This window comes from Falco cherrug, chromosome 7 (assembly GCF_023634085.1).
Source record: "Falco cherrug isolate bFalChe1 chromosome 7, bFalChe1.pri, whole genome shotgun sequence".
NCBI classification, from domain to species: domain Eukaryota; kingdom Metazoa; phylum Chordata; class Aves; order Falconiformes; family Falconidae; genus Falco; species Falco cherrug.
Genome location: NC_073703.1, coordinates 53,647,137 through 53,667,016, shown reverse-complemented (window position 1 = coordinate 53,667,016; position 19,880 = coordinate 53,647,137). Strand labels below are relative to the sequence as shown.

Genomic DNA, 19,880 nt, shown 5'->3' with positions numbered 1-19,880 from the left:
TACTGAAAGCTTATGTTTCTTTACTGTAACTAGAAGCTGATAGAGAATCACGTCTGCCCACATACACCGATGGAATAGTGGTAGTAGGCATTTAATTACTGCTTGGTTTATTTGAAGAGTTAGGGTGTATGCTGATTTCTTTAGCTTTCTGTAGGCTACCACATGACAGTTTTCTCCGTGTTAACTGGAGTATTACTGAACTGTAGCAAAATGAGAACAGAGGAAGGATTTACTTTCTCTGCAAAACCAGTTGGGAGTTTGGCAGGTTTTATTTTACCTAAAGTGCTTCATTAAAAAAAAAAACCACAAAAACTCTTCCTCCTGTTTTATACTGACAATTTTTTCTCAATGATAATAATTTTTAAAAATATATATTATATTAAGCTCTAACTTCGCCAAACTCCATTTTTACATGGAACTTCTTTCAGGTATTCTCTGAAATTTGTAGCTGTTCAGTCATGACAATTATGTTTCCGGATGATAAGATAGGGAAGATGCCACCTCTTTAAAATAATTTTTCTGATACATAACTATGTTATTGAAGCAAACAATTTTAAGACTTAGCATGATTTTACTACTGTAATTCACATTTTTTCAAAATGTAAGTCAAAATTCAGACTTAGTAGTTCATTTATGTGCATGTCTGAGACATTATGTGTGTTCTTTTCTCAGGCTCGTTTGACATGTTTGTATAACCAGAAACTTCTGGTAATTTACAGCCCACCTAATTAGAATGCCATCCTCCAGAGGAGGGAAAAATGAATGTGGTTTTAATAAAGACAAGACATAAGGCAAAAAGGGAAGTGGAAGACATGAGTAAAAAAAGGAGAAACAAAGACAGAACCTTTGGCTTTGCCACTTCTTCAAGTAATCCTGGCACATGTTTGCATGATGGGGCTTGCAGGCAGACAAAAGATTATTCTACCTGCAATTTAGAAGAGGCTGTGTTAATTGGAAGTTACAGAGCAGTGCTAAGCCTGCAGAACATACACCTGAAGATTAATCTAAATTGGTAGTGCTTTTTAAAATGTTCTAGGCAGCTTTATAACCACCGACGTTTTAAGCATTTTGATCAGTATATTGCTCAGATCTAATTTTATGATAAATAAGCTTCTAATCAACAGTCTTAGAAATAGTTCGTTCCTCCCTGATATATAACATTCCAGAAACATAAATGTGCCCTAGATGTTTTCAAAGAATGAGACTTCTTTGCTAGAGTAAGGACAACAGTCTAAATAATTGATCTGACCAATTTCTGTAGATGGATACTTTACTGTGTAATACCTGAGTAGACTTAATGTAACGCAGCTAATTTTGAGCTCCAAGCAGACATTCTAGTCCACAGTAGACTATGAAGGATAAGCAATACAATCATATTGAGACCAAGTAATTTTTCTGCTTATGTCAGATTTTTATCACAGTTTGAAAACTACTTTAAAAGGTTATTTAAAAAATGAATTAAAATAAAATCAAACATTTCTCTAGTATCGTAAGTTCTCCAGTATTGTAAGTCATTGAATTTACATGACAGATTTATTAAGCTTTTTTTAGTTCAGCCTTGCAATTGGGAGACACAGTCCTATTGAGATGATGTAGGTAATGTAGAAAAGATGATTATAGATAATCTTTTGTATTTCTGTGTCAGATGTATTATTGCATCTTTTAGTAGATAAGCTTACAAATATGTGGTTCTTGCCCTTTTCACGCTATTAAAAATTCAATCACAGAGACCAAAGTTACTGTAATAAGAATCAGCCATTTAATCTGAATTAAATGCACATACTGTATTAACATGTGGTAAAGCATTATATTTATGTCTCAAAATCAAAATAAACAGTGATATAAATGAATAGCTGAATTCTGGTTTTCCATTTCAAGCCAAGAGATGGGGAACAGAATTTCAGTTCCCATGTCCAAAAATATTATGAAGGCTACTTGAATTAGTCTGTCATATGTTGTTTATAAGTAGTGGTTTAAAATCTTTGTATAAAAAGCCATGAGTAATTTTACAGTTCCCTCTATTTATTGTATGTGTGTGTGTCTGTTTCTAAGACATTTCAAGTATTCAGGTGTTTTCTGAGGTAACTGTATCCTACGTATGACTTGTTAGATCTGACAGGATTCATGTTCTCTTTCAGGAGACGCTGATAGATTGGTGTGATGAAAAGGAACTTAATTTGATTTTAACAACTGGAGGAACAGGGTTTGCACCACGAGATGTCACTCCAGAGGTGAGATAGTCCTGGAATAAGAAAAATCTGCCCTTTGGTGTAGAAATGTATGAGTTTGGGGGAAGGGGGTGATACCTTTTTGAAATTTCTTCTGTAACTTTACTTTGCAGTATCTCTGGACAGGTCAAGTCATACTCAACTTGGAAGCAGAAAAAGAATGTAGCACAAGAGAATTACTCTGACCTTGGGTTCCGACTCAAAACCATTTTCAAACTGGAATATAGCATAGCATAATGGATTTCCAGTCCCCTTACAAAACAAAATTCTAATGGCTTTTTGGCATAATTTTCCTTAGCACTGCAGTACAAACACTGCAAAGCAAGAACTTGTGTGGCTTTTTGTTGTGTCCTGCACAAGAAAAAGTCAGAGAGGAGAAACCCTTTAATTCTGCTTTGCAGACTACTGCATTGACAACTACTGCATTATAGGTTAGAGTGTGAGGCACATAGCAGAGGGAAAAAATTCTGTGCCAAGCTGCTATTTCTTTGCTTGACACCACGTTGTCAAAGAAAGCTAAACAGGCACTGTGGTGGAGGTAACATGCAGCAGTAAATGTTGCACAGTGTATCTGGTTACATTCCAGTTATAAGGAGCTAAGGTAAGGGGAGAAAAAAAGGAACTTAACCTAATAACCTCATGGCCATGAGTTGTCACGTGAAATGACTGTGTGGTTGCTGTTGACGTATTTTGGTATTTATAGTTCCAAATCAGATTGATATGAACTTTTAAGATCATATACTATTTTTTTCGTTTGCTTTTATTCTCTAAAGGGCAGAATTAAGATTTGAGTGCCTGAAGTGTTTATTTCTGTAATTTAACACATCTAAACTTCTCTGAAGTACTCATGCAAGTTTTCAATTGCTTAGACTTTCAACTTGGAGTTGATTTGAGTTCATTATAACATGCATACAATGCTTTTTGCTTACAAATGTGTTCTGTCAACCGGTGCCGCAGTTTAGCTTTTTCCTATTAGGAATCTAAAAATACTTAATTTATTGTATAACATTTGTGTAACTAAACAAACATGTAAATAAAATGTTCCTGTACATTACTTCTGATGTTTTTAAACTACGTTCTAGAAACCTTGAGTAACTAAAGCCTAAAGGTCTGTGTGTCAGAAAATGGGAACGGTATAAGATGAACACAGTGTGCTAGCTAGTGAAACTGGATTTGCAGATGATTCACCATGCTAAAGCAACAGAAAGTGAAAAATCTGTTGATTAAATTGGTCTGTTAGTTGCGTCTAACATAATGGTTTTGAAGGTTGTATTCCCAGCACTGTGTAAAAGGAGGGCTGAATCTCTGCTTCAGTTTTACTGATCTATTACCTTTGTGCAGGGTCAAGCCTAGACAGTAGTGCCAGAGGAAGCATTGCAGCCAGTGCTAAAAATTAGCCACAGATTTTCAAGCAGCATTTGGGACAAAAAATAAACAAATGAGAACTCTGCACATAGCAAACACCTAGTATTTTCCTTACATTGCTTCATTGCTGTTCCTGTAATTAAGACAGATGTTGATTAGTTCTGAGGTTACTGTGAGCCATTTTAAAAACTTACCTGAATTGCTGAAATGTCTTTAGACTGTATAATAACACTGACATAAAAATTAGGAATAACTTGTACTGAAGAAAAACTGTTGTTTTTAAACGTAGTAGGTATGTAAGCCTTCGATTGGTTCTAACAGAAGTGTTCTGATGGTTGAATTATTCCCATACGTAAAAAGCATTTATATAGGACAGTGTTTACTCACTTTTCACTCATTTAAGTTGAATTAACTTGCAAGACTAAACTTAAATCACAGTGGAGACATCGAATCCTCAGTTTTTATTACAAAGTGACAATGATAAGGTTTGTTCTTATGATAGTTTATTAGATCATTCACTCAAACAAATGTTTTTAAGGAAAGAAAATTAGTTTGCCAGTGTGCCATAACAAAATCCTAATGAAGAAGCATAAGCTTTAGGCCCATATTTTATTTCTTTTGGGTCAATAAGAGAGCCAATTTGAAATGGAAAATTCATTATGTCAACATGCAAAGTGCAGTAGCAAGCCTTCAGGAAAACTTTCATTGATGTAGGAAGTGGTTTCAGTCTATTCTGCGTATAGTGTTTGTCCAGCATGCTTTCCTCTCATTGCTGAACTGATAATGAAATTATGTGATCATGACATTGTGCTATTGAGATGCCATCTTTGAAGACGTGACTTTAAAGCTGGTAATAATTTAATCTGATGCTGGAAGACACTTTAGCGTTTTTCTTGAGAGTAGGGAGAGTAGTCCCTCGGGTCATGTTTCAGCTGGAATGATTCAGTCCTGCTTCTCCTTATTTCTCCTGTACTTTTGATCAGAAAACACATTTTTATGCTTTATTTTCTGAGCATAGATACATAATTGCTATTGTACTGTACAAGATAAAGTTAGTTCCTGAGAGTATTTACAGCCCAAAGAATTAAGGTTAACTGAATTTTGTAATTATTGAATAAATTGAAATTAAGTGCCTAGCATAATGTATCTATTAAAATTAACTTCTTGAAATGTCATAAATTTATGATTAAGATTAAAAAAAATAATTCAGTTTCCCCACTCACTTTGCCTTTTAAACACTGTCAGAATCATACCAGGTTATTGCAGTTGTTGCAGTGATGTGTAATGACTTTTTTTATAATGGAATAGATTATTTTAGGCATATTCACAATATCTGATTTTTCTTACCTGTTTCTGGTCTCAAAATTTACAGCCTTGGTCTAGTCAGTGGGTGGGGAGAAGCTTTTGAATTAGTTACTGTGATTCACGTTTTGAAGCAAAGGTCAATTGAATTAAGCAGTGTGAATATCCTTCACTTTATTGTCTATATGACTAGAAGTAATGAAATACTGTGGATATTTAAAAAACAAAATTCACTCAATGGATGGCTGAATTTGAAGGAAACGTGTTGTAGATGTTGTTAGTGAATGCTGTAATTCTTCATCTGTTATGGCAGTTGGTGGTAGTTTGCATTTGATTTAAAACCGAAGTGTAGCCTTAAATTTGTAGATACATTTTTATTTTTTTTTACAATCTTATTTTCCCTATAATTTACGGGAGTAGTCTTTAAATCCATGCTGGAAATGCTTATACAGTCTGCTTGTTGATGTAAAAGTGTTTGTTCCTGGACAGAGAACATATGGCCCAAGTTAAGTTATTTTGGAACTTCTGGTTTATATTTACAGATGCAAACTTTTTTTCCTCAGAACTGTAATACTTGAGTGGTAGACAGTTACATTCTTACAGAATGTTAGTGATAATATACATTAACATTTGTGAAAAAAAATGAATGTGGCAACATTTTTATTGATCACTAGGTATCCTGAGACAAAAATGTATTTTCTCTATTGCTGTTGGTCAATACAAAGGAGAAAGGAAAAATCTCATGTGTATACATGACTCTGTGCAGTTTTCTGTCATCTTTACTTTTACATTTATTCTTTTGCAAAATTGTACGTCCAAAAAATTCACTTGTCTGCCCCCTAACAGAATCTTCTAGCTGTTTTCATTCCTTCCTCTCTAGAGTGGCTTGCAAGTCTTGTTTGCCCCACCATGAGACCAACTTTATGTACTGAGATAGTAGCAATAAAAATCAACTTACTGCACCTCAACTGGTGCTAGACGTCCTTGAGCTGTGTGGCTATGTGTATTCACAAATAGTTCACCGACACTGCAGATAATTGTCAGCCCTAAAATTCTGGGAAGACTTTAGAAGCATAGAAGAGCTCTCTTCCATAATGTAAAATCAGACAGATGTTTCCTTGCAGTCTTCCTCCTTTTCCAGTGCTCTGAAAAATTATGAATGCTCCTTTTGGTTCTTGCTGATTATATTCTTCAATATTTATAGACCATTTTTGAATGTGTTTAGACACATACTTGTTTTCATTTAATCTGACAATATATACACATATTTGTTTAATCCTTGGTCAAAATCTTCTGGTCCATGAAAAGAAATTGTTGTTCTCTGGAACTCTCTGCTATTTGTCAGCGTTTTTCTGGAAAAAGCATGCTCTGAATGAATAAAATCCTCCAAACCGAGCCACACAAAAGCCACATTTGGAGAGAAGAAAGTCTATTCTGCTGCAATATAAAGTCTTTGTATATTCAGTTCAAAATTGCACTGGTGTTTTTGTAATCATTACCAATTGCAAATTTTCTATCACCTGGCTTTTCTCAGTTTCCTAAGATATCTTTCACTATTGCTGTTTCCCAAGCTGCTCCTTAGAATTTAGTGTGAATTTTCCTTCAAATTCCATCTTAATTCCACAGACTATTTTAATGTCTGTATCCTTCCATTTCTCTGTCCCAAGCAGTCGACATCCCTTCTAGTCTCAATTATTTGTAATTCTCATGCATGTGCTCTGTCTTTGCTTCCTCATCAACTTTGTTGGTGAAACAAGATGCTTGTTACACGACAGGGTATTTCATGTTACAGCCATATATATGCAATACACATTCCCCCCAGATTATCCACTGAGACATTTCTAATAACTTCTGTTTAATAGGGAATAATTTAAACTGGAAATACTATGCAGGGGGTTTTGTCCTCTCTGCTTCAAATGGTGCCTTTCCAGAGCAGCAGGATTTCTAGTATTGTTCATTGTGGGTGTGGGAGTACTTCTGTTCTTCTTCTTCATCAGTATCCAGCTCTTCTTTAGTATTATCACTGGGTCAAAAGAAACTAATTTTCTTTTTACAAACTGCCACTTCAGGATGACTCCATAGTGCGGAGGAATGAAGTCTTCATTTCAAACAGGACATTAGTCATTTTGTGGTAGGAATACTAAGAAATCATACCACCTCTAATTACCTAGGCTATTGTTTCAGTTTATCACCCTTCAGTGGTCAAGGTACCTTCCAATTTAATAACCTTTTCCAGCATTTATTTTTGTAGTCTATTCTAAGACTGTAGTTTTCAGTGTCTCTTAATGGAGGTCTCAGTCCCTGTTAAGTTTGATTTCTGTGTAGAGCTATTTGTATAGAGTGTACTCTGTATGTATGATGTCTGATCCTGTAACTTGCCATCAGACCTTTTGAGAACTATTGTTCTCCATATTTCTTAGAAAATTACGTTTCCAACCCAGCTTACTACTAAAAGGTCTGAATTATGAAACCTTGCCAGGTGCATCTAGGCAACAAATATGCTTAAATGGAATAGGCTGCTCTGAGGCAGAGTCCTTCCAGATTCTGTGCTACTCTGTTAGAAGTTTATCAGCAATCCTGTAAGGTGCCATTCCCTTTTTCTTAGTTCTCCAGATAGTTCCTAGCTTATATGATTAGGTCTTTATCCAGTCTGCTTTAATTTTTCAATAAATTTTATTATTTGAAATGCTGTATTTGATCCAAATATATTTATATGCCTTATTAATTTAATTTAAAAAAAATCTATAATTAGATTTTAAATCTCTTATTTGGAAGACATGTTATTATACCAGAATTGATGTATTTAGTTGCAAAACACTTTTCACTAAACAACTATTGCCATCTTCTTTGAGAAGCAGCAATACACAGATTATTTACACTACACAGTACATTGTCAGGTTACAGAACTGCCTGTGTCTTGGGAAGTTCCAGGCTGATTTAGCTGACTTACAAAGTGCTAAAAAGTGTGCTTTCTCTTGTTTGAGTTTCTCAGGAAAACTTGGTAACACACCAGCATTGCTTAAGAGCTTGGTTGTGTTATCATTAACTGCAAACACTACATGGGAAGCAGTTGCAAACTACCAGGACCACTACAGTGAGAAATATGAGAGGGAAGGAAGCCAGATCCCATTTGAGCTCCATTTACTTGACTATCAGAGCTTACACAAAAAAAGAGAAGCCTCTCACCCCCCCACAAACCCCCAACCAAAAAAAAAAAAAAAAAGACAAAGCAGAAAATACATCCAGAGGGAGCATTCTTGAAGAATGCTAATTTTGATAAATTAAGAGGGCTTGGTAAATTCTTGATAATCTGCTACTTAAACAGCAGTTTTGAACGTGTTTCTTTGTGTGTCCAGCTGAGAGACTGGATTGAAAGAATGTACATGTCTCAACTTGTTTTTTCTCTAGATTTCTCAACACAGACAAATATGAAGATGGTGGTGAGAAAAAAAAAAAGGAATAGGAATACAAAGGATACTTTTGTCTCTGTATATGGGATTGATGTGTCTAAAGCGGAAAGCTGCATACTTTTCTGACATTGCCTTTTTAAAAAGTGTCAGATGCCACAGAGGATATAGAAAAAGGTCAAAGAAATCTATGGTGGCTAGGAGAAATGCTTTCTGTGTGAGTTACACAACTCTATCAGTTTAGTGTATCATAAAGGACAGTAGGAAGGAACTTGGTTGTTATCTGTACGTACTTTGGGAAATAATAATATAAGGTATATACTGTATTACTATTTTAAAAAATGCTGTATTTTCTTTGGGAAAAAATAATTTAAGGTACCAACAGCTTTCTTAGTCTACTGAAGAGAATTGTAACAATAGCTGCTGAGTGGAAGCTTAAGCCAGAAAAGTCTAGTAAGAAAATCATCATAATGGAAGAACTTTATGGGTTTGGTTTGGTTGGTTTAACAATGAGAGAATAATCACACAAACAAATCCACCTAAAGAAGAGCTGTATTCTCTGTTTTAATTCTGTCAAATCGAAAGTGATTGATTGTGGGAGAGATGTTTTCAAAAACTCAAGTTATCTTGTATTCCTTACAGAAATCATGAATGGTGTTTAATGAATTATCCTGTGTGGAAGGCCAAACCAGGTTCTAGCCTGACGTTCTCTATAGGTTAAATGAGAAGATAGTAAATAAGCAATTTTGTCTCCTGTGTCCAAAAGGATTACATGAATTGCTTCTCTGTCTATTTTTTTAAATTGGAAGCTCTGATAATATTGGCTGAGGATGCTGGGGCAACATCTTTGGAATTATTTAACTACTGTGTAATTTAACCTTCTGTGTAGAGTCATCTGATCATCATACCCTGAAGATAATACTAACAGAATTCCTGTTAAGCAGTTTAGTATTTTTGCCCATTTGAGGATCAATTTACTTGCTTTGGTTTAGCTTTCCTTAATACTTTCAAATAGCAAATAGAAGTTCTGTTTTCTGTCTTTCAAACATGTATGTAATGTTTGCAAACTCCGTTGAAAAGAAGAAAACAGTAGTAAAGCAGTATTAAGGGATATGAGTGTTTCATAGAATGAGAAACAAAGCCACAGTAACAAGCCAGGAAATCTTGCTTTTTTGTCTTAAATTTTTCAATTAAGTTTTTTATTCTAAGGTAATATCAGAATGGAAGTTGGAAGAATGCTCAACATATCCCATGGGTGGACAAACAGTTTATATCTCGGTGATCCCAAATACTTTCAAAAATACACCCAGAAGAACACTATGGTTATAATTTCCTTTTTGTTGGGGTAAAGAGAAGAATTCTCCTATTCTTAGCATTACTGATACCCTTTAGCCGTGTTTTCACTGTAGGGACCACAGCTCATATGTATATCTCTCTGTTAGTTTTAATTAACTGGCTTTGCTTGTATTGGCAGTGTAGCTGTGACAGTGGATGGATCTTGCAGTTCTTTCTGTAATGGGGGGAGAAAAATATGCCAGCCATAGGACTTCTGCATAACGAAATTTTCAATTTAGAACTTTTGGAATTTTTTTCCTCTTAGGCATTTCTAAAAATAGTTTCCATTAAAACATCTCTTTACATTAGATAATAGGGAACTGAACAAAATTAAACATCAAGTTAAGGCAAAATAATCTTGAAAACATTGTCAGGCCTGTAATTATTCAGTTCTTGCCCTTAATGTGTCTTCTTTTTTTCTGGTCATGGCCTATTACAAAGAGTTTCATAAAAGCTTAATATGGAGAAAATTAACAAAAAAACGTATAGACATGTTAGGAAGACTTGTCTATGAAGGCAGCTTAAAGAAATGATAACCAGAGGGAAAATACTAGTTTGGATTTAAGATGTATCAAAAATTGAGTGGATTAGTCCTTTTGACATAAGCACACCAGAACAGCAAAATGACTCACTATTAAAATAATTGATCGTTAAAACTAATACTTATTAAAGAGTAGAGAATTTCTTATTTGCTCCTTGCCTGCTATGTAGGAGCTTTTCCAGCCACTAAATGGAAAGAAACGAGAAGAGTCTTGGAAAAACAGCTGGCTGCAGCAGTTATTCTTAGGATTATAACTAGTCCTTTGCCTGCTCTTGGTAATCGCTACCACATGGAGCAGTGAAGCTTTAGCAAAATGTTGAATCAGTATAAGTACCAGAACAGAAAACCAAAATTACTGTTGTCACACTCAGACATGAAAGTCTTACCAATTATGAACAAGAAGGTATTACTTTTTAACCTTAATTTAGACGTATTTTAGCTTCTTGTCACTTCATGCATATAATGTTTTTCCTCATTCTTTTGTAATGAGAATACCCAAATTAATAGTGAGGTGCATAATCTACTGTGGATTATTTATTACTGACATTTAAATTTTCACTAGATGTTAAAAGTGCATCTTTTTCTCCACGAATAAACACCTTCGTATGGTTTGCTGAGATCAGTTTGTCAAGTTCATTTTCATTGAGCCTTGAAAGTTCTCCCTTTGGAGAGAAGGTGCTAGCAATTCTGTTTTTCATGTGTTGTGGCTGACTGTAGTTGCTGCTGACCACAAAATACAGGATTTTATAAAACTGCTAATGCATGCTCTAAGTACCTCGTACTCTGTAGTATTAATAACTACCCTGGTTCCGCCAATATATGCTGTTCCTGGCTCATTTATGCCATTATTAGTCATCTGATGGAAATCTCGGTCTCCTCTGCATAAATTCCTTGTCTTTTTTTTCTAAGCCCTAATAGTAGGATTTGATACAGGAGAGTTTGGGTATGGAAGAAATTCCTGTTCTGTGACCCTGATTTCTACATTCAAAGTTATATTAACCTCTGTTATGCCTGTGCCTTGCTTAGCTATAAGGAGAATGAGTGGCTGATACCCAGAGGATCAGTATAAATAATGTTCTGTCAGCTTAGCCTATTACTACTGTATTCCTTAAAAGCTTTATTATATATGAGTACATGGCCAGTTCATATGGATTCTGTCCCTGTGACCTTTCCAAATCCTAATTCAGCAGTGCATAGCAGAACTAATGATTCCTTTATTGTGTCTAAGGTTCTCCACAATTTGCAGGAGAGGGAAGAGTTGCCTTCTTGTTGCATAGTATTGCCTTATCAAAGTGAGATGTAGGTTTTCAGCATTACTAATAAGAAGTTACTATGCAGGCAGATGAGTACACTCACAATATGGACTTCTAAGAGGACAGAAATAGTGAAGTTTGATTCATGGCTGGTTGACTTAGTTACTAGGAAGATACTCAAAAAAACTCATGACTAAAATGAAAGATGAGTTAAATTACTGAATTCTATTACTGCTGGGATTTTCTCAGTTTCTATGTTCCAGAGTTCATTACATGTTTTGAAACAAAACAGCAGCTAAGATTTCTGAAACATGGTTTAACTTGTTTTTAAAAGCCATGTTAAATAACAGAGTGTTTAAGGTAAACAGAACGGGAGACTCAAGGTAAAAAAAGGTCTTGATAAGTTTCGCACTTTTAACTCTTGCCATAGAAGAGGGTTACCCCACAAGACTCATAAGACTAATTATCTTCATTAGAGTGTGGATGTATCTAAGCCAAATTCAAACACCAACATACACTAGTGATGAGTAACAGTTAATGATGACTTCAGTTTATCTCACAAATGGCCGGCATTGGCTAATGGGTACTCCTGTTCATCTTCACAAGCTATTTTGCAGTGGATATGGGATTGAGCTCACAAGACCATCCCCTTTCCCCTCTTATACACCTTGTGCTAGAGGTAAGTGTGGTTTTGGGGAATAAGGGTGGGATGTCATGAGATGAAAGTGATGTGGGCTTCTTTAAATTTTTCGCAAACCTCAATAAAGGCATGTATCTGGGGATGGGCAAAGATTCAGCTGAATTCTTATTTTTTGCCCAAAGAGATTACCCAGTCCTAAATTGACATGCTTTACTTGAACTGGGAGTCAGAAATCCCTTTTCTCTTCTGTTTTTCTGCTGCAGAAATTCCCAACATTCCCATTATGTGGGCTCCAGAGAGGGGTAAGCAACATCTTCAATCCCACCCAATCATTTCCAAACTAATTCTTTGCTAGTATTTTTTTGCTTTTTTAATCATCATCAGAAACAGTTTTTAGATGCATTTTTCCCATTTGTTTGGTTTTCTTGTGGATTCTCATATTTTTGTTTTATAGGAAGGTCCCATGGCCTCCCCAAGTGCTAGGGTCAGACTCATCTGCTGTTTCCATTTGTGTGCTATTCTCCTGTGGATTTTCATGGTTCACTCTGATCTAATGATATTACCAGAGGGTGAGCATCTAGATTCTTGGGACTGTTTCACTCGTGGTATCCTAAGTCACTGAAAAAGCACTGCCACCCTGCTGCCCTGTCAATTGGTTGGCAGGCTTATATTTTGTCCTTGCTGACAGTCGTGTCTGATTATTCCTGGGCTTTGGTCTTTTGCTGCCTTGACTGTCTGGGGACTGCCTGGCATTCACCACTCTCTTTTATTCTCTCTACCTGCTGGCTGTGTGGCATTGTCCTCCTGAAATCTTGGCCCTTTGCCTGACTGTCTGGCATTACCTCTTGACCAGCTAATTGCTTGGCACTGACCACCTATTGCCCTGTCCATCTGTTGAACGGCATGTATCGCCTCCTTATTGTCCTTTCAATCTGATTGCACATGGGCATGTGCCTTCCACTGCCCTGTCTCCTGCTCCGACTGCCTGGCATCATCTTCCTGCTGAGTGCATCTGCTGACTTTGCGGAATTGCTGCTTGGCACACCTGCTGACTGTTTGGTACTGCTTTATCGACTTGCTGAATGTCTGGCATTTTCCTCCTGCCTTTTCACCTGATCCTTGAATATAGTGTCCCCTCGCTGCTCTTTGAGTCTGCTTACTCACTGATACTTGCTCTTTTGCTGTCCTGTTCACTTGCTTTTATGCCTGGCATTTCTATCATATTGTCCTGCCCACCTGCCTAGATTTTATTTCTAAATATGCACTAGTCTGAAAAAAATAAGAATTGTAAGGAATGAGGAAAAGATATTGTCTGCCTCCTTCATGATCTGATTCAATTGAACATACCAGCCAAAAACTGATCTCAGTACCAGCATCCAGCTTTTTCATACAACTGCTCAAAACCCTTTCCCTCCTTACCAATAAAAATAAACAGCTGAGTTGTATTTAGTCTTTGCTTCCATCACTTCATTCGACAGGTATATTACTGTTCAGTAATACTGTATTCAGTATTATATTTAGTAGTAATTAAGTACTAAAACACATCACTAATATTACCTATGGTAATTCTCAGAATCCATGGAAGGTAGGTGATAACAGGGGAAAAAAACCGATCTGTTGCTGAGGCTCGGAAAGATTAAGGTTTGAATGTAGAGCTATGTTCAGTAAACACTGTGGATCAAAGGAGCTAAATAAATTTTACAGAGCTCTTAATTTAAAACACAAGGTTCCAGCTAAAGTAAAAAAAGTCATTGGATCAGTGTAGCATTACCAAACCGCATTGTGTCCTAGTTGCTGCTTACTCCTCTTTCTGTACTGGAAGAATGGTCAGTTGCCAGTTTACAGAAAACTTTTGTCACTCTGTCACAGATTAAGAACAAGGACTCGACTACATCTGTAAGGTCCATGGTAAGGGAATAAATCATTGTCACAGTTTAGAGTAAGAAGCAGGATTTCCTGCCTCTTCTTTTAATTCAGCTCACTTGACCTCTCTTTTCCTAGCCCTGTCAAAGTTTCTAGTGTTTGTGGTTTTATTTGCTCTTTTGAATTTAGTACCAACTAGGAACTGGAGAGAATATTCTGTCGTAATTAATCCTGTCATAATTTCATAATGAATTCTTCCTACACTTAAAATAATTGTATGTAATATTCTTTTAACTTTAGCTTTTAGTCCCTCCAAATATAATATTCCTGCTTTTGCTATCTTCAGAAATACCCTAATTATGCTAAATGATGTCTAACTGTGCAGGCAGGGCAGCATCCCTTGAGTAGCCTCTTTCACCTGTGTGAGACCAGCTGTCGAATCCAAGAGCTGCTGTGGGAGAGCACCTCGCTCCCATGCTCCCAACACCAGCTTGCCCCTGTGGAGGATGGCTCCCAATACAGCAATGTTCCAAGTAAGAGCCACTAGGAACCTTCTCCCAGTTTTCACATTAACCTTTAAAAATCCAATAAACTTGTATTCTGCTCTGAGGAACTGGAGGACATGAATGTCCACCTTTACTCCATTACAGCCTCCTAGGCTCTCCTGTCCTCTCTCTTCTCAGCCTTTCCAACCCTCCCTTGCTTCTCCAAGCATATTTTTTTTCCACAACTTTGCGAACTCTTAAAGACAGTAGGCTGGCAGTCTCTCACCTCCCACCAGCTTCATGCTGTTGAGGGGTCTGGTGACAAGAACAGATCTAGTGGCAATTCTCTTTCTCCAAGCTTTAACTTCCAGTGTTACTTTTCTGCTTGCCTAGACTGTTGTTTGAGAAGTAACATCAGATGCTGGACGGGAGGAGGAAGCCCCCTAAGCACTATAGCACTGCTGGGCTGCAGAATGCTGCTACAACTCACTTCTTATCCCAAGAACCATAAGTCATTTTTCCTTGTATCATTTTAGCTATTTTTAATATATTTTTAAAAAAAAAAAAAACTCAGGAAAATGACTAGTTTTCAAGTAATATTCAGGTTTTATAAACTTCAAGTGCAGAAAAGCATCAGAAACTAGAGGAAAATAAACAGTGCTTTTTCTTGAATGTATGGAATTTTCTTGGTTGAAAGTTACACCTGCCGAAGAATTGATGCAGTGCTGTCTCAGGCAGCTTCTCTGTAAAGTATCCAGGTAAATCAGTTTTCCATCTGCAGTGATCAAGTTATGCTACAAATATTTTCATCACTTAAAAACCAAAATCTATGTTAAGTTGAAAGACCACTTGGTAATTTTTGTCTTGCAAGTGAGTCAAAATTTGGTTAAAGAAATAATTTGCATACAAAGCCCTGGAAATATCATATCTGTCAAATCACTGTAACAATTCAGCACAACATTATTTTGTCTTTTATTCTAGGGGGTTTTATTCTTTGTTTTGTTTTGGTTTTGTTGAGGTATACTTTAGCCTCTCCTGTGTACTTTTTAACAAAAAATTAGCTTCTGGAACAGTCATAAAGAGTTACAAGTCTTTCTAGCTCAGAGGGTTTCCCTTTCCAGGATAACTAAATTTCCGGTTATCAACCTTACTGTATCTCAATTTTATTTCCTCTTGTTAGACTCTTTTCCTTCCCTATTTTCTCTGATTAAAAAAACTTGTTACATATCTCATAGTCATTTCCTGAACTACTGTGTCTAAATCCTACATACTATTTGAGGAGAGTGTTTTTCATGTATCCTCACTTCAATGCAGTATTTAAATTTCATTAACATTTTTTACCGTTTGCTTTCTTTATTCCTCTCTGTTTTCTAAAGGTATCCTTTCTGATGGTAGTCAGCATTGTACCATCCAAGCAGCTAATTTCTTCAGTTGTTTCTGAAAAGAAAACAAATTCCTAACTAATGCAGGTCTTTTGCTCTCAAAAAGACAGACAGCTATATAATTATTTTGCTACCCTTGGGATTTCCAGAAAGTGTTCCACTGCCCAGATCCCTTTAATTACTGCTTTCAGTTTCAGTTGAAGTTTTCCATACTTTTGAGAATAATGTGTCTTGACTGACTCCTATCTGCTTGGAATTCAGATTTTATTATGTCTCTATGTTGCTTCTGGATCCAGTTTGAAAAAATTACTTGGTTAATTTAGACAAAAATGCCTCTAGATGATACATGTTGTTCTAAAAAAACATATGTGTTTAGGTTCATGCATTGACAACAGCAGTAAAGGCTTTTGCTGTCACAACTCATGTAATGATTTGCAGAAGGTGTATTGATACCGAGTAAGTTCCAGTGCCTCTCTACTGTTACCTCTTTACTTAGTGGGTAAATAGCTTTTGTTGGAAGAATGAGGAGATGGATACACCAAGCAGATGTAAGAAGCAAGACAATACTGGTTTTATGTTGATTACTTCTGAGCATCGCAATTTGTAACCTATGATTTTTTCTTTGATGCATATATTTGGGAAGATTTAAACACTCCATCCTCTGGGTTCCCTTTTCTTAAAATGTCCTTTAGAGTACAGGCTAGGAAAAGGTGTTAACATGGTTATAATGCAGTTTTAACTGATTCCTTGCTAAGGTAATATCCATGGCTTAAAGTTAGTGAATTTCCTTAGTAAATTAAACTGATGCCGTCACCGAGTTTGTACATGGAAGAAGACCCAGTCATCCATTCTTCAATGACTGTTGCAGAATTTTTCCACCCCATACCTTTTTCTGTTGTTCTGTCCAACCAGGTTTTAGATTTTGAATTTGCTGGAGCTTCTTTCACTTCACTTGGGAGTTTGAAAAAGTCAGATTTCGTGGATCAGGAATTTTAGCTGAAACTGCACCTAAACTTTTGTTTCATCAGTGCGTTACTGCTCTCATAGGTCATCATAGTCTAAACAGTCTAAAGACTAAATAGTCTTTTCCACCCTCACTATTTTCTTTCAGGAAATATTTGTATACCTTAATTAGGTTTTTTATTTTAATAATTTGCAGATAGACTGTAGTGTTTATGAAACAAGCTTTATATTGTGTACTGTTGCAGTCAAGTACCTCACTCAGGTGGTGGATTTTGTGGATTTCGAAGCTGAACGAAGCCTGCACATTGCACCATATCATATTTTTTGTCTGAGTTTTTGGGCTACAGCTCCCTTTTCAAGAGTGAAAATTGATTGAATTATTCCTGCTTCTTTCTACAAGCTGACCAGTTCTTCCTTCTGAACCAAATAGTGCTGATGTGTGCAGTGGTGTACAGAATTACCCCATGAACAGCAAGGCCTAAAACTACAATCTCTCTCAAACTCTCCTGCAGTTCGTGCAAGTTCTACTGATTTCTGCTGTTCAGCATTGGTGTTTCCTGGAATAAGAACAGAGAAGGGCAAAAAGTTTTTAGATGTCTTTGTCTCCTAGGGATTTTGTTTCCTGCAGCATCTTACTCAGAAGCTGCTATTAACTCATCATCACTCTTAGCAGGCAAGAGGGAGTGTGTAACAGTAGTTTTCTTTCAACTTTTTTAAGCGTAACAAAGATGATTTACTAACCTAGCTGGAACTTGTGGGGTTTTCTGAATTAATAGCTTTCACATTGTTAAGACAACTTAATATTTTCCCTAGAAATATTTTCTGTCTTTGTTTCTTTTCCTTGCTAACTTTTTTGTAAAAGAGGGGGGTTTTATTTCATTCATTTAATCAGACATATGGTATTGGGCAGCTTACCTTAGATGCATATGATTTCTGTGTTACTCTGAATTACTGTCTTCCATCATCCATATACATTATATAGAAATATTGCCATCTGATTTTCTACTTTAAGTTAATCTGCTTAGAGCTATGGTGTTTGTAGTTGCTGTTCTCTTGAGTGTGAATGCATTGCTGTGATAGCGAGCTGCTTAGCATTTTTTGCAGTTCAGTCCTGTGTACGTTTTAAGTACACAGAGCAAACTAACTTTTTTCCTGTGCCTTTCTAAGAAATTCCTCTGCCTTACCAGTTGTTAAAGCTACCACTTTTCTCAGTGATCCGCTGCTAGTATAAAAATCAGTCTGCTGAAAAGGTTTGGACACAGTGATTTTTATTAGAAAGCAGAAAGATTTTTCTGCACAACATGGTCTGGTGCTTCAAGCACATCAGAAGTGTATCTAAGAAGTGCTTATATACCTATGTTGCTGTATCTATTATTAGTGAAAAGATGCCTACATTTTAGAACGTCAGAGTTTTGAAGTAAAGAGTTAGGTAGTTAGGACATAAACTGACAGTTTGTCTGAACAATGCAAAATGGCATTAATGTGAAAGCATTACTCTGTCACAGCTGAGTAGTGTCAATAAATGATTGAACTGGTTTTAGCTGGTGCATGAAGGATACTGTAATGTTTTCTAAAACTGGAAGAAACTGGTGTTTTGGATACAAAACTGTATACAAAAAGATCTTAGGAACAGTGAAATAAAAGATAAATATTTCATACTGGATTTTGTTATCTTGTTAACTGTTATTAAGTGTTGTAAACCATTAATTAAATAGTAGTCAAATCCCAGAGGAAAACATAAACTTGATATATTTAATATTCCTCATTCAGTGTAGATTAGAAATTCATCTATCTTCCGTTTCAGTGCTCTGTGCTGCAGCAGTCTCAACAAAGTACTTTAAGTCTGCTCTTTGAGAAACCTTTTCATCCAATTGTTTCCAATTGGGAAAGCAATATTCTTTGTGCCGGGAGTTAAATAATCCTGTATAGGAAATGGTTTGACAGAATGCACAGCAAGTCACTTTATTTTTCAAAATCTGTTCAGTTGTTCAGTTCCAATGAACGCATAATTTGCGTGTGCCTAAATTGAAAACTATTCAGACTCTGAACACATGATTTGCATCACTGGGTCTCACAAAAGAATCCTTTCTATGAGTTTTTAGGTTATGGCAAGGAGTACTTTAAACCTGTTATTAGAGATGCTTTATCATTTACTTGGGGAGTAAAGATACTGTTTAGGGAATCTTAAGAGAAGTTAAAGTTACTTTTTTGTAATTGTTCTATTGCCGTGGCATATACTTGAAAAATTATCACTCAGTAGTCCATCCTTTGTAGTGCAGAAGGTGTATTTTAGGAAGGTTTTTTATTTTAATCTTCAACATTGATGATTTGAGTTCTGAAATTGTTTGGAAGAGCTACATTACCCGTGGCTGGTAAAACTGACTGAAGTTTCAGAGTACAAATATTTCATATACAATGTTTGCTTTTGGCAGAAGGTAGCAAATGAGAGGAAACAACAGACAACATTCTCAAAAGAAAAGAGTTCCACATCTCAGTCCAACTACCAAATGTGTTGGAGCTAAAACATTGTAAAATTATTTATTTAGAGAAGTGAAATTGCAAGTAAAAATTTGTGGTTCTTTCACTGCCCAAGAAACTGGGCAAGTTCTTAAGTGAAAGCAGCGTACATTTCTACCTGGAGGCCTCATTCTTTAGGTGTACTGATGAGGATCTCCGAGGAATAGTCTCTTTTCTCTTCCTGAGGTACTAATATCACAACTAAGCAAAAGTGACAAGTTTGTTTCCATTACGTATTTCTAGACCTCATTAATTAATGTACTTGACACACACACACTCCAAAGAACACAATTTGGCACGAGTTTTGTATGAAATTAAACTGACTGTACCCTGACTCTCCTTTGGTATAGGTACATAGTTTAGAAGATAGTATGCATGACCAGAAGCAGTGTACAAGGTTATTTTTTTAATGAGACAGTGCTCCCTAGTTATTATATAGTTAGCTAAAGCTTATTACATTGTCAGTTACATTAATTGTAGAATTATTATTTATACTTTTATTAAGATATTGTAGATATTCTTATTGATACTCACTTCTCACATTTCTTCTGTATGATTCTGTGATTTGCAGAGAAGAAAATTTTTCACTTAACAGATTT

The 19,880-nt window shown here is 36.0% G+C and overlaps 1 protein-coding gene across 9 annotated transcripts in view; it reads left to right on the top strand.

Moving 5' to 3' along the window:
* Positions 1-19,880, top strand: part of GPHN (gephyrin) — a 296,954-nt gene that overhangs the window by 153,145 nt on the left and 123,929 nt on the right. For 8 of the 9 annotated variants that reach the window (XM_055715679.1, XM_055715678.1, XM_055715675.1 and 5 more), the window contains one exon: positions 2,139-2,231. The exons of the other annotated variant lie outside the window; for it this stretch is intronic. In XM_055715679.1, the coding sequence (XP_055571654.1) occupies positions 2,139-2,231 (93 nt within the window). The remainder of the gene's footprint in view (positions 1-2,138; positions 2,232-19,880) is intronic. 9 annotated transcript variants of the gene reach the window in all.